Source organism: Sprattus sprattus, assembly GCF_963457725.1.
Source record: "Sprattus sprattus genome assembly, chromosome: 19".
Taxonomy (NCBI): Eukaryota; Metazoa; Chordata; class Actinopteri; order Clupeiformes; family Clupeidae; genus Sprattus; species Sprattus sprattus.
Genome location: NC_137917.1, coordinates 18,032,588 through 18,047,587, shown reverse-complemented (window position 1 = coordinate 18,047,587; position 15,000 = coordinate 18,032,588). Strand labels below are relative to the sequence as shown.

General features: G+C 45.1%; 1 protein-coding gene across 2 annotated transcripts in view; it reads right to left on the bottom strand.

Annotated features, from left to right (window-relative positions):
* Window positions 1-15,000, bottom strand: part of myh14 (myosin, heavy chain 14, non-muscle) — a 37,983-nt gene that overhangs the window by 18,755 nt on the left and 4,228 nt on the right. For both annotated transcript variants that reach the window (XM_080858467.1, XM_080858468.1), the window contains exons 3-16: window positions 13,358-13,564; window positions 11,375-11,531; window positions 8,971-8,998; window positions 8,173-8,290; window positions 7,428-7,472; window positions 5,302-5,394; window positions 5,148-5,211; window positions 4,596-4,694; window positions 4,143-4,286; window positions 3,238-3,452; window positions 2,877-3,029; window positions 1,213-1,386; window positions 805-981; window positions 207-321 (exon numbers count right to left, since the gene is read on the bottom strand). In XM_080858467.1, the coding sequence (XP_080714593.1) occupies window positions 207-321; window positions 805-981; window positions 1,213-1,386; window positions 2,877-3,029; window positions 3,238-3,452; window positions 4,143-4,286; window positions 4,596-4,694; window positions 5,148-5,211; window positions 5,302-5,394; window positions 7,428-7,472; window positions 8,173-8,290; window positions 8,971-8,998; window positions 11,375-11,531; window positions 13,358-13,564 (1,789 nt within the window). The remainder of the gene's footprint in view (window positions 1-206; window positions 322-804; window positions 982-1,212; window positions 1,387-2,876; window positions 3,030-3,237; window positions 3,453-4,142; window positions 4,287-4,595; window positions 4,695-5,147; window positions 5,212-5,301; window positions 5,395-7,427; window positions 7,473-8,172; window positions 8,291-8,970; window positions 8,999-11,374; window positions 11,532-13,357; window positions 13,565-15,000) is intronic.

The following is a 15,000-nucleotide window of genomic DNA, read 5'->3' as shown; positions in this document are numbered from 1 at the left end:
TTCATTAGTTATCATCTTAAAGTTATGTTACACAATACATATAATGACAGTACCCCACATCCAAAGACCCATAAGGACATAACTGGACAATCACAGCAATCTCAATGATCAGATACACAACTCATTGCAAAGGGATTATCATAGCTCTTCGTTAACTAATTCAGTTGATTGAGTTAATTGATTAACGGTGACGTTTGATTCCGTACCTTCTCTCCACAGCTCAGAGATGAAGTGATCAGATGACTGGTGGAGGAGAGATGCCACGTTGTCATTCAGGGGGTCCATGTTCTTCACCAGCCAATCATCAGCCTTATAGTCGACCTGGGGGGTGGAGACAAGGGGGGGGAGGCAGACAGAGGAAGTGAGGTTAAAGGACTCTGCAGCAACACACAGGCTTGACGATAGATATGTGGAGCAAGAGAAGGAGAACCAGCAAAAGCAAACTCAAAGAAAGTAGACTTAGACATAGCATGAGTAAAAGAGATAGAGAGAGAGAAAGACGCAAAAGCGTAGAGTGAAAGACAGAGTTAGAAATAAAGAAAGAAACTGAGGAACAGAGGGAGACAGAGATAGAGTGCAAGAGAGACAGTTAAATGGGGTCAGAGACAGCCAGCCAGCCAGCCAGCCAGCCAGCCAGCCAGACAGACAGACAGACAGACAAACAAACAGAGAGACAGACAAACATCGGAGAGACAGACAGAAACACAGACAGACAGACAAACAAACGGAGAGACAGACAAACATACGGAGAGACAGACAGACACACAGACAGACAGACAGACAGATAGACAGACGGAGCGGTACCTTGCCGGCGTAGTGGATAATGGAGAAGTCGGCCTCATCCTGCCTGAGCTGCCTCGTCCGGAAGAACTTGGAGTGTGAGCCCTGCTCTGTCGTCAGTTTGTCTACGAACGAGCGGTCTGTTGCCCGCGGAAACCAGCACTCCTCATCCAGCAGGGCCAGCACACCTGGGGGGTGAGCCTAAAGAGCAAAGGTCAGATGCCTAAGGTCACATCTGCACTCACCTTAAATATTACTTTAAATGATCTATGAACGCACACATATATATCTGTCCTCGTAAAGTCAACATGATAAAATGAGCCTGGTGTAAATTACCTGTGAGCACACTACAACAAACATGTATAGGCACACACACACAGACACACACACACACTCACACACACACACACACACACACACACACACACTTACCGGCTTCTCAATGAGGTCTATGCATGGCTGCAGGTCAAGGCCAAAGTCGATGAAGTTCCAGTCGATGCCCTCACGCTGGTACTCCTCCTGCTCCAGGATGAACATGGTGTGGTTGAACAGCTGCTGCAGCTTCTCGTTGGTGTAGTTGATACACAGCTGTTCAAACGAGTTCAGCTGGGGGGGGGGAGGATAAGAGGATTCAGTCACATTATCATCACTGTGGTTATTACTATAAACATTAGCTGTGGTGGTTTTAAAAATAGAAGTTGTAATAGTAGTAACGGATCCAAACGATCCATTAGTATGGAAACTATGTTATGATATGCTGACTGTAAATGGTGTCCAGCTGTTGGTTAACGTTGAGATGTTTGCTCTGTGATACTGTGATCTCTACAGGTGACTTGCTCTGTGATAATGTGATGTCTATGCTCTTTGATAATGTGATGTCTATGCTCTGTGATAATGTGATGTCTATGCTCTGTGATAATGTGATGTATATGCTCTTTAATAATGTGATGTCTATGCTCTTTGATAATGTGATGTCTATGCTCTGTGATGTCTATGCTCTTTGATAATGTGATGTCTATGCTATTTGATAATGTGATGTCTATGCTCTGTGCTACTGTGATGTCTATGCTCTGTGATAATGTGATGTCTATGCTCTTTGATAATGTGATGTCTATGCTCTTTGATAATGTGATGTCTATGCTCTGTGATAATGTGATGTATGCTCTTTGATAATGTGTAGTTTATGCTCTGTGATGTCTATGCTCTGTGACAATGTGATGTCTATGCTCTTTGATAATGTGTAGTCTATGCTCTTTGATAATGTGATGTCTATGCTCTTTGATAATGTGTAGTCTATGCTCTTTGATAATGTGATGTCTATGCTCTTTGATAAAGTGTAGTCTATGCTCTTTGATAATGTGATGTCTATGTTCTGTGATAATGTGATGTATATGCTCTTTGATAATGTGTAGTCTATGCTCTGTGAAGAATAGGCTGTTGCTGAACTCGTTTAAAGAGACAGACTAAAGAGGAGGGATCAGACGGATAAATACTGGCATTCTATCAGCAGTGGCTTGGACACACACACAAACACACACAGACATAAGACGTGCTGTGTCTCTCTTTTGGAAAAACAGCTTAGCCAGGTTTCTCTCTGTTGCTTTTACTGTCTAGTTCTCCCCCTCTCCTCTCTGTGATGCCTGCAGTGTCAATCAGATCAACTCAAAGAGAAATCTGCCACCTGTGATCCACTGGACGGCCCAATGGAACAGGCTTCAATTAGTTCAGCTCCATCAATCCTATTGTCTTCTCCTCTAATCCTCCCTTCATTCCCTCTCTCTCTCTCTCTTCACCGCTCTATCTCTGTTCCTCATTCTCTCTCTCTCTCTCTCTCTCTCTTCACCGCTCTATATCTGTTCTTAATTCTCTCTCTCTCTCAATCACTGACTTCACCTCTCTATCTCTTTTCCTCATTCTCTCTCTCTCTCTCTCTCTCTCTCTCTCTCTCTTCACCGCTCTATCTCTGTTCCTAATTCTCTCTCTCCGTCTATCACTGACTTCACCTCTCTATCTCTGTTCCTCGTTCTCTCTCTCTCTCTCTGTTCCTCGTTCTCTCTCTCTCTCTCTCATTCTCTCTCTGTCTCCCTCTCTCTCACCTGGAAGATCTCGAAGCCAGCGATGTCGAGGATGCCAATGAAGGAGGCTCCCTGCCTCTGTCTGCGGTCCAGCGCTCTGTTGATGCGGTGCACCAGCCAGCGGAACAGACGCTCGTATGTGGCCTTGGCCAGGGCTTCCACTGCAAAGTCAGCCTGCACACACACACACATGTTCAAACACACACACACACACACACACACACACACGTACAAAAACACATACACATTGTCCACCATGGTCAGTGAATCACTGTCATATACTGTCACTGTCATATTTGTGAAACACAAAACTCCAAAACACACACATAAACACACTCTCTTTCACACAAACACTCGCCTTCACACAGACACACTTTCCCACCTGTTCTTTGGTCTGGGCCTTCTGCACGTACTCCCTGCCCACTTTGATGCGCGGCGTGAGGATGGCACGGCTGAACTCCACCACGCTGATGCCCAGCAGGTGGGCCAGCTTCTGGGCCGCCGTGTCGTCGGGCATGGATGCCTGGTCCGTGTTCTTCTCCTTCTGGAAGGAGATGTTTCCAAACTGCAGCACGGACGAGATCACCTTCATCATGCCTGGGATGGAGGCAGGAAAAAGAAGCAGGGGGATGAGGAGGAGACCTGACAGGAACGTAACAGGAATATCACGCAGCAGGTTTGGTCCATTCTCCATACTGGATTTCTAAGGACAAAACTGCAGAACCAACAGGAACTCCTGGGCTGACTGCAGAAGTTAGCTGACATTTAAGTCACTTTCTTTGCAACCATTTAAAAAAACAGAATTATATTTTAGAAAGACGTGTTTCCTACTGGTGGCCTGCAGAGAATACACTTGCATTTCATCAAAGCCTTAGAGATTTTCACCTGTCTAAAACTAAGGAAAAAGGCTCTCCCTCCCTTCCTCTATCGCCATCACGCAGCAGGTTTGGTCCATTCTCCATACTGGATTTTTTAAGGACAAAACTGCAGACCCAACAGGAACTCCTGGGCTGACTGAAGAAATTAGCTGACATTTAAGTCACTTTCTTTGAGAGAATACACTTGCATTTCATCAAAGCCTTAGAGAATTTCACCTGTCTAAAACTAAGGAAAAAGGCTCTCCCTCCCTTCCTCTATCTCCATCCACTCCATCTTATTCCCATCTCAAGCTCTCTCCTTTCCTTCCTTCCTCCCTCTCTCTTCTCTCTCTCCTCACCCTTCATCTCCACCGTCTTATTTAGATATCTAGACTAGCTCCCTCTCTCTCTCTGCTCTCTCTCTCCTCACCTGTCAGCTCGTCCTTGGTGAAACCCATGATGGCCATGGAGTCCAAGGTCTGGGTGAAGTTCTCTGCATCGCTCTGGCCTGGAACTGGAACCGCTCCACTACTCATGAACCGGTACTGCTCAGCAGTACCTAACAGGAGGTCAGCTAGGGGGAGGAATGAAGACAGAACGAGAAGAACAAGAAGAACAAGGAAAGAGTCATGGAGAAACTCAAAACACTAAAACACTTTATTAGAGTCCAGAGTATGTCAGCGTGGCCTTTATTTAGTAGTACAATTTCAGAGCTCATCTTTCTCTCACACACACACACACACACACACACACACACACACACACACACACACACACACACACACACACATGTTTACACACACACACTCACACACACACACACATACTGTATGTACACACACACACACACACACACACACATACTGTATGTACACACACACACCTCTCATGGTCTCTGTGGCTCCATTCAGCAGCTGGTAGAAGATGTGGAAGGTCCTCTCATCCTTGGCTTGGCGGATTGCACGCGACTTCTCTAGCAGATCTGAGATAGGCAGGGCTCAGGACAATAACAACAGGGAGAAGAGTGTGTGTATGTGTGTGTGTCAGAAAGAGAGAGTCTGGCAGTATCTGTAAGAACGGATGTGTTAGAGAAAAGGAATGCATGTGGAGTGACAACTACCTATAGTAAGTGTAACTGTAGATGTGAGGATGATATTCTAGTGTGTGTGTGTGTGTGTGTGTGTGTACACATGTACTACATGCACACACAGGCATACTATACATGTTTGGGTTTCTGTTAGGGTAAGGGTGTGTGAGAACCTCCAACCTTCTTAGGGTCAGCATATATACACATGTATAGCTGTGCGCATACGAGTATGTGTGTGCGAATGTGTCTATGGACTGACAGAATGGAATGGACGGGGAAACTGTGAAACATGGACAACTAAGGCAGGCAAGTGAAGGAAAAAACGTCACACGCATTCTGGAAGGATACAGGTCTCGATGTTGGCGCCAACAATATATCCTGCCACATCAAAATTAATGCGGATGAATTTTCCCTGGAAAAAGAAACATAAAATATCTATTCAGAACCAGTTTAGCCACATGACAACATCTCAACTGTGGTTTATTTGACTTGGATTCCATACAAATCTGGATGAGTTGTCGTTCTTGACGGTCTTGGCGTTACCAAAGGCCTCCAGGATGGGGTTGGCCTGCAGCAGCTGTCTCTCCAGCTCCCCCTGTGGACCACACAAGGAACCGCATCACCATAGGGGAACGCACACAGTTTGACAGGACACCCGAGCCTTTGTATTGGAAGCCCCATACACTTCTAGAAGTCTACCCATGACCATGTATTTATCATTTGTGTGTGTGTGCATTCAATTTTGAGCTGTCATACAAAGCTGGTATGAGCACATGAATAGGTACTATGTGAAGAATGTTTGTGGCGGTCATGCCATTACAACTAAGGCTGGAATGTTATTGAACGGTGAAGCCGGCCAGGCCAGTCTAAAAACCCTTACACACACACACACACACACACTAACACACACACACACACACACACACACACACACACACACACACACACACACACACACACACACACACACACACACACACAGACAAACAAAGAAAAAGACCTGAGGCTGTATGTGAACAACACTCACCTTCCAAAAATGAAGCACATAGAAACAAAGCACACACACACACACACACACAGGTATGCAGAGAAATTCCTGTGGGCAGGAATGCGTGTGTGTGTGTGTGTCTATGCACTGCTACATTGTGACACCATTTTTAGAGCTATTCTTCCAGAAGCTTCTTTGAAACACACCACCACAGCACAGGGAGGGCTTCTATCACAGGCTATGTCCAAGAGGCAGAACTCAACTCCCGCAGGACTAGTGTGTGTTTTCACACTCAGACACTTCTCTGTGTGTGTTTGTGTGATACTGTGTAAACTTTACAGTACTCATAACTTCTGTTTGATGAGTGTGTGTATAAGTCGCAGATGCTTGACAAAGGAAGAAAGGCTGTGTGTGTCTATATGTGTTACATAACTGCAGTAAGTCCTTTGTTTGTGTGTTCTATTGAGTAAACATGATGTTTGCTATGGAATTATGTTTAAATATCTATGCTGCTTTAGCACCGGTCCTTTAGAAGTGGAGTTCAGCACCTACACCCTATAAGAAAGCTTTAACTATAGCCAAGCAACAGCTTTTGCTACTATTGTTAATGTCTGTGTTGTGTTGTGTGCGTGTGTGTGTGTCTGTGTGTATGTGTTTGTGAGTGAGTGTTTGTGTGTGCATGTGAATGTATAGGAATTAGAATGTGATTTTTGTGTGTGTCTGTGTGTTGTTTGTATTCGTGTCTGAATATATATATATGTGTGAATGTATGTGTGAGAGCCAACAGCATAAAAGCAAAAAGCCAAGCTGCCAAACCGCATACCCCATACTTTATAAATCTCATACTCACATACTGCACACTCTGTTAGATTACAGAGAGGGACAGAAAGATGGAGGGAGAGAACGAGAGAGATGGAGGGAGGGAGGGAGGGAGAGAGAGAGAGAAGGAGACAGAAGGGAGAGGTGTTTCGAGCCATGCAAACAAACATATGTGGACAAAAACATACGTAAACAACGAAACAAATATAAAAATGAACAAAACACATCAGCCAAAAAGAGAACAGAACAAAACACATCAACCAAATTGAAAGACACTTAGTAATAAATAAATGAGTTCACAGATGAAGCACACACACACAGTGAAGGCTTGAGTACAGGTTATTACGCAGTTACCATGAAAGCATTGCTACAGTGTCCCTAGCTCTAAGAATAAAAGTAAGGCGCGTCACAATCACATCCTACGGAACCAGCAACACACACAGATGTAGAACGTCACGGGACATGTCACACACCTGCATGTCGGTTCCTGACTGCTTCACAACGAGAACCGATTGTCTATATACACATAGCTAAGACAGCTAGCTCAGATTTATATGAGGGGCGTTTATTGATAGTGCATGTGGACCGGAGATATGAACTGAAAATTTTTTCTCTAAACTGACCGGCATTGATGTTGGGGACAGGGATGCGAGCCCATTGGTGAACACACGGTTCAGTAGACTGTGTTTAGCTTAGCGTTAGCATTAGCTGCTGTATGTCTACACTTCTACATGTTTGTTATTTAAAATGCCATGATCAGCTTCCCCACCCACCCACTCTATCACGACTCATCCACCGCCTACCCTCCCCCCACAACTCACCCTGTTCACTGAACTCCCACGGCCCAAGGACCTAGAGCCATCCATCTTCATCAAAGAGGCGGAGGAAGAGGAGGAGGAGGAGGAGGAGAAGGAGAGGAGGCGCAGGATGAGAGGATTAAGAGACAGAGAAGAGAAGGGAAGGAGTTAGAGATAAGTGAAGTAAAGAGAAGCAAAGAGACAACAGAGAGAGAGAAAGAAAGATTGCATAGAAAGAAAGAGAAAAAAGGAGAGGTTGAATAGAAAAAAAAGAAAGAAAAGCAGAGAGGAGACGGGATTAAGAAAGATAAAAGTCAGTAGAGAGGGAGGAAAGAGGAGAAGGAAAATTAGATGAGACCAGGAGGAGGCGCAAGCAGTACAGAGGAGAAAAGAGGAAAAGATGTTAGAAAGCAAAACAGAAACATGCACACACACACACACACACACATACGCACAGCTATGAATCATAAAATTACAGATGCATCCACTCACAGAAACACACACACACACACACCACTTATGCAGGTGGGGCAGCATCAGTAAGGGTTATCAAATATCACCGCAGCAGGACCCAGAAAATATCAGAGGACGGGAAAAGAAAACGCCAATCTCTCCCTCCCCTCTCCTTTTTCATCTCTGATTGTATCCCATCTCTCCTATCCACCCTCAAATCCCCCCACCCGACTCTTTCTTTGTCTCTCCTCTGTCTCTCTCTCTCTCTATCCCTTCATCCTTCTCTCCTCGTACTTCCTCGTCTGGTGCCAGTTACCTGCAGGGCGGCATCTTTGCTTCTGCCCAGAGTTCCAGTCTTGTGAGAGGAGGCCACATGTGCCAAGTACTGGATGACTTTCTTAGTGTTCTCTGTCTTTCCCGCTCCCGATTCACCGCTGTGGAGAGGAAACACACACACACACACACACACACACACACACACACAGAGAGAGAGAGAGAAAGAGAGAGAGAGAGAGAGAGAGAGAGAGAGAGAGAGAGAGAGAGAGAAATGAGTCCATTCCAAAAGTAACATATAAAACATGCATACATATCTGGGCCTCTGTTGGCATGTGAACAGTCACAGACCTGGGCCAGACCAATAAACATGAGCTCAGTGTATATATGTGGGCAACAAAGAACAGTCCATCTCTGTTAGGCTTTTGTTGCCCACATGTGTAAAATGTGCGAAACTTGTGTAAGACTTGTAGCCCTTAGGTGCATGTGTGTGTTTTTGTCTCCAATGCTCTTCGTGCCCGTTGTTCAACCAGCCAACATCAACAGCATTTTCACTGTAAACACTATTTTTACCCCTCATACCCTCCATGTGTGTGTGTGTGTGTGTGTCTGTGTGTGTCTGTGTGTGTCTGTGTGTGTGTGTGTGGCCTTTCTATTAAAGTACGCTAGTCCATCTCTATGAGGCAGGCCACACACAAACACACATACACACATACACTAAGGGTCTACAGGACAAAAGGTCACTGTAGATAATGGTTAAGATGAAGATACACTTTGCTAAAGTTCACACACACAAACACACACACACATGCTGAAAGGAGTGAATGAAAAAGACACTCACGTGCACAGAATGGACTGATCCTCCCTGTCTGTAAGAAAAGCACACAGAAACAGCGTTTCACATATCTGAGATCATGGCATTGCGGCATATGTCAGTAAGGCGCTGCACTGTGTGTGTGTGTGTGTGTGTGTGTGTGTGTACATTTCACTGTGTGTGAAGGAGTGATGGTGTGGGGCAAAATATGCCACACCTGCAGATTAACCCATTTTGACACATGCAGGGCTCCAGACATTTGTTTTAAATATAATATTAAATATTATAAATATAAATTATTAAGGACACAAATTAAAGTTTTAAGAGCCATCGCCATTTCCGATGTGAAGTTAAAACATGTCACGTCACACACAGGAAAATATGTCACACTATTTCTGTGTCCAGCATAGCTTGGTCTATGCTTCCTTTGCCTGGCAACAACACTGGATTATGTAGCCTATCAAGGGCCCCCTTTACATGGGTTAGGCGATATTACCTTTCATAATACCATGATGAAAAGTATTTTTGTGGGGATGATATCAGTATGAGAAAAAATAGGGCTTCCTTCAAATGTTATCAATTAAAAAGAAATGCTCAGTTCTTCAACTCAAAGTGAAAACTCATGACATTAGCAACTCATTGCAGAGTAACAAAAAAGGACTCATGGTGTCATGAGTTCAGAAAGTCCCTATAATGTGTGTAATTGTTTACACATTAGTAGGATATATACACCCATCAATATTATCACAACTCACAACTAACTTCTGCAATTTCCATGGATGATATCTAAAAAACGAAATGGCGACCATTTTGGTTGCCATCTGTAGCCCTATCATGGAGTATAGATCGTATTCACCAGCTGTGGGTCGAAACTGAAGAGTCTCAGGGTGTGACATTTTCATTTGCAGTGATACTGCAGGTCAAAGGTCAGACTGAGACTGTTAAATCCATCCATTCCATCATTACACCGCTAACATGAACCCAGTTACTAGGAGATGATTACACATGAGAGGCAGTCTCACAGCATTAGTGTTGCGACAGTCATCACACACACACTGAGGCTAAAACTATGACAATTTTTGGTGTGTTTAAGACCTTGCTCAACTCATAATGACACACACACACACACCAGTCCTGCCGGTTTAATTAGTAGACACACCTTGTGAGACATGAGACAGGTGTGCTTAAAGGGTGGAGTGGACACAAAGACACTCTGTTTCACATAGTGGCATCATCCCGTTGGCTTGTACTGAACTCACACAGACACACACACACACACATACTCCACATTCTGGCAGTTCACTGAGCTGGCTTTCACCCATTTCACACAGCCACAGCCCTATCTCTCCCACACGACGTATGTCCTAACAGTCGGTCGTTGCGGCAACAACTTGTCAGTCAGGTTGAAAAGAGGCGTGCCATTGGCACCCTGAGTCTGGTTCACCATTTGCTTGTAGGTTCTGTTGAGCTTGATGAATGGAGCAAGCTCATAAATGAAGGATAAAGTCTGCCAGGGTGAGGTCCCCTTCACCTGGCTTAAACTCTCAGAGGGGAACACTGACTGTTTGAGCACTTCAGGATCACATCAGGATGTTTGATCTTTACACATAGCTCCATTGCCTTCACAGCGTGCCTGTGCTTCTGTTCCAGATGTCACTTCCAGCCTGTTTCTGCCTCTTTGTGTTCTTTAGTTGGGGTTGTTTATATTCATGTTGTTGCTCAGAGTGCCTTTAGATACAGCTAGCTAGCGATGCTAGCAGCAATTCTACAGTAATGCCATCATACATTGTGATGCAGCGAAGCAGACACTGTATTAATGCGGAGGCAATCTCGTGCCAGACTGGCTGGGTGAACGCATCTATTACTACAGAGTACAGACCCAAACACACACACACACACACACACACACACACACACACACACACACACACACTCACACTCACACTCACACTCACACTCACACGCACACGCACACGCACACGCACACGCACACGCACACGCACATGCCCTGGGTGGCATTCACTGGTCAAGGGTTCAATGCCTCCCTAGCTGATGGCCTAATCATTGGTGATATACAGATCTAATGCCCACCTTCAAGTCAATCAGAATTGAGCAATCACCCATACCATGATATTAAAAGTGATTAAAATGATTACTCTATATATTCTCTGATGATAATGACGACCACAATGAAGATGTAAATGCACTGACAGTAGTGTAATAATGATCTGGGCACTGACTGGATTATACTGGTGACATACAGTATGCATCTTCTCTCTACAGTCGCAGGTCAAAATGGGTATGTGCATCCTCCAGCCCTGCACTGACATCAGTATGGGGTGAACTGATCTGTGTGTGGATGGGGGCTTTACTGTTCAGTGTTAGGAGGGGGGTGTTTTATTATGGGATGTGAGTGTTCCTGTCATGGTACCTTGTAGCATGCTTCTGTAGGCGGCCTCGGAGATGGCGTAGATGTGGGGGGGCATCTCGTGGCGTTTTTTACCCCGGTACATCTCAACGATGGACTCTGTGTAGATGGGCAGGTTCTTGTAAGGGTTGATGACCACGCAGAAGAGCCCAGAGTATGTCTGCAAAACACACACACACACATCAATAAAACCATCAAGGCTATTGACTGTCAGTTTGAAAGGCATATTTGTTACGTGTAGTACGGAAATCATGAAGGGACATTTCTCTTGAAACGGGGATGAAGATGAAGGCGCAGAGAAGAAAAAAACTGGTAAGGGAGGCACTTTGGAGTGAGTAAGTCAGCTGGTCAGTAGTTCGAATGTGTAAAGTCAAACACACACACACACACACACACATTCCTATAGATACTCATACATAGCGAGATTAGGTGTGATTCAAAGTCCACTGATAACCTTCCATTCCTCTCCTCTACAGTGCTCTTCATATCCATCAGCAGATATGCAGGCCTGCTGTCAAACCTTGACCACACAGACAGCTGCTGACACCGGACCTGTTGTGACTCTAGATCCATGTTTTATCAGGATCGGATCTGGTGTGAATCCAGATCCATGTTTTACCAGGACTGGACCTAGTGTAAATCTAGATCCATGTTTTATCAGGACTAGACCTGGTTTTGATCCTAATCCATGTTTTATCAGGACTGGACCTTGTGTGAATCCAGATCCATGTATAATCAGGATCGGATCTGTCCCAGAGCTACAATCACAGACACAGGTCACTGCCAAAGATGGTTACTTCCTCTTCACACAAATCTACATCGCCAGGGTGTTTTACATGGACTATGTAATAGATACTGTGAATTGTGTGCATGTTTTGGATAAGAATGACTCAACACGAGACTAAGTTTGTGTGTGTGGAGATGCCGTCCCTCCCTCTCACTTGAAGACAGAGCAGCAGTGTATCTCTCCATAGAGGAGTGGGCCAGACAAGCCCACTGGCTCAGCATGGGCTGGTGAGAAGCAACTCTGTTATTTTTGCTGAGCTAATTCACTGCTGTTTTATACTAGCTCAAGCACACCCTACTTTTACGGTACTATGTATTTGAGAGTGTGTGTGAGTGAGAGAGAGAGAAAATACATTTTAGTGAGTGTAGGAATGTTAATATAGGAGTTATACTAGCTCAAACACACCCCTATTTTACGGTACTACATATTTGAGGGTGTGTGTGAGTGAGAGAGAGAGAAAATACATTTTAGTGAGTGTAGGAATGTTAATATAGGAGTTATCAGTGGAATATATGATAGCTGTTAGATATGGAGGCACTTTGAGCTCCACTTTTTTCTTATCAGGCCAGGACTGTCAGCAAAACTCTTCTCCTGTCCTGTGCTACTATTACAGCTGCATGAAACATGAGACACACACAAGCCACACACACACACACACACACACACATGTAGACCACACACACACACACGTAGACCACACACACACACACACACACACATATAGACCACACACACACACACAAGCAGGCCTGAAATAGGATACCTCACTGTTGATTACTCCCAAAGATGAGACCAGGGTGAAGTTACACACAGTATACATCGGTGATGTGAGGGTCCACTCACAAGCGACCTGAATTCGCCCAATGCTTTCATTCCAGGCCACAACTTCAACCACTAATATTAAACAAGGGTAAATTATGCCCTACTTGCTAACTGAGCCGCAGTTTTGCCCACAAAGTGCAGACTTGCCTTCATTAATGAGTGCATTCTTTGGGCTTGAGATTAGAATGCCCCACACACATTGGCTAAACTTACCTGGAGGAGCCACAACATCTTTTGGTGAAAACAAAAGCAGCACCATTTCGACAAGGATAGAGGAGAGGCCTTACACACACACACACACAAACACACACACACACACACACACACACACACACACACACACACACACACACACACACACAACCACACACACTTACATAGATGAGTCCTGAGTAGTATCTCTCTGTGAGGTTGTGCAGGACGGAGGCCTCGTTGAGGCAGGTGAGGTCGGCCATGTCCTCCACCTTGCTGAAGCGCGGGGGGTTCATCCGCTGCACCTCCTCCCGTGACAGCACCAGCTTGCGCGAGCTCTCCGTCAGCTCCACCTCCACCTCATCGCCGCGCTCCTCCCGGATACTCGCAGACTGGGGGAGAGGGATGAAGAAAATCACACACTCGATTACTAACAAGTCTAATACACACATGCATTACGTGAACGTGTTCTGTCTCTACGTCTGTCCACTTTACTCGTCTGTCCACTTTACGCTCTATAAATCAATCATTCAACTCCGCACAATTCTGTTTGTTCAAATAGCACCACTATAGATCTCACGGCATTTAACATTTAACATTTAACATGACAAGATACAGATACACAAATCAATGAATAAGAGGCACAGGAGGTAGATAGAGTGGGTGGTGTGTGTGTGTGTGTGTGTGTGTGTGTGTGTGTGTGTGTGTGTGTGTTCATATAGACTGTGTGTAAATCAGAAGTGTCACGTCACACTGACACTGACAGAGTAAAATTAGCGTCTGTCTGGATCTAGCAGAGTCACTGAACCTGATCATATGAGGTAAATATAGGTCAAAGCCTAAATAAAGACAACCAGCCAGCCCCCTCAAACTTGCTAGTCATACTAACACGAGATAATGTTAAAGAGCAAATGGGGCTCACATGGGACAGGGGGGCTAGCAGCACAAGCTAATAGGGCAATGATAATAGGCCCCAGACAGGGCTCACAGGGACAAAAAATGGCTAGCAGCATAGCAGCGCAAGCTATGCTAAATAGGCTAATAGTGCCAGAGGGGTTTGTAGGGGCATAGAGAGTTAGCAGGAGCGTAAGCTAGCATGTGACAGGGTGACTTCATGAGTCCTTTGGGTGCCATGTGACGTCCTCTGTGTGTGTGGAGTCTTTGTGCTGTGCTTAGATGTGGTGCCTAGCACACTGCTGCAGGACTTACGATAATCCACAGCGGTCAAGACACACACCAGACAGGCTGCACCCCTCGGGCACACACACAAATAAACACACAGATTGTGCACCAAACACGGGGCAACATCAAGGAATAACCAACCCAGACATACCCACAAACTCATACTCACTCATGACCGAGCACACAACACACACACTATACACACACACACACACATTATACACACACAGGAAACAGTGCACACATTCATGATGACTGCGACAGACTGACGGGGCACCAATGAGTAGGAGTGGGAGAGAAAGAGACAAGAGGGGGAAAACAAGGATACGTCAAAGAGAAAGAATGAGCTAGTGTATGTGTGTGAGTGTGTGTGTGTGTGTGTGTGTGTGTGTGTGTGTGTGTGTGTGTGTGTGTGTGTGTGTCTCATTATCTGTGTGTGAGCTTCTATGTGCTTGTATGTGTGTGCAGGCATGGGCAATTGTGTGTAAAAGTCTGTGACTGAGACTGACTGTATGTGTGTCAGTGTCAGTGTCAGTGCGAGAGTATCAATGTCTGCTGGCATGAGTGTATGTGTGTGTGTGTGTATGTGTGTGTGTGTGTGTGTGTGTGTGGTGTGTGTGTGTGTGTGTGTGTGTTTGTGTGTGTG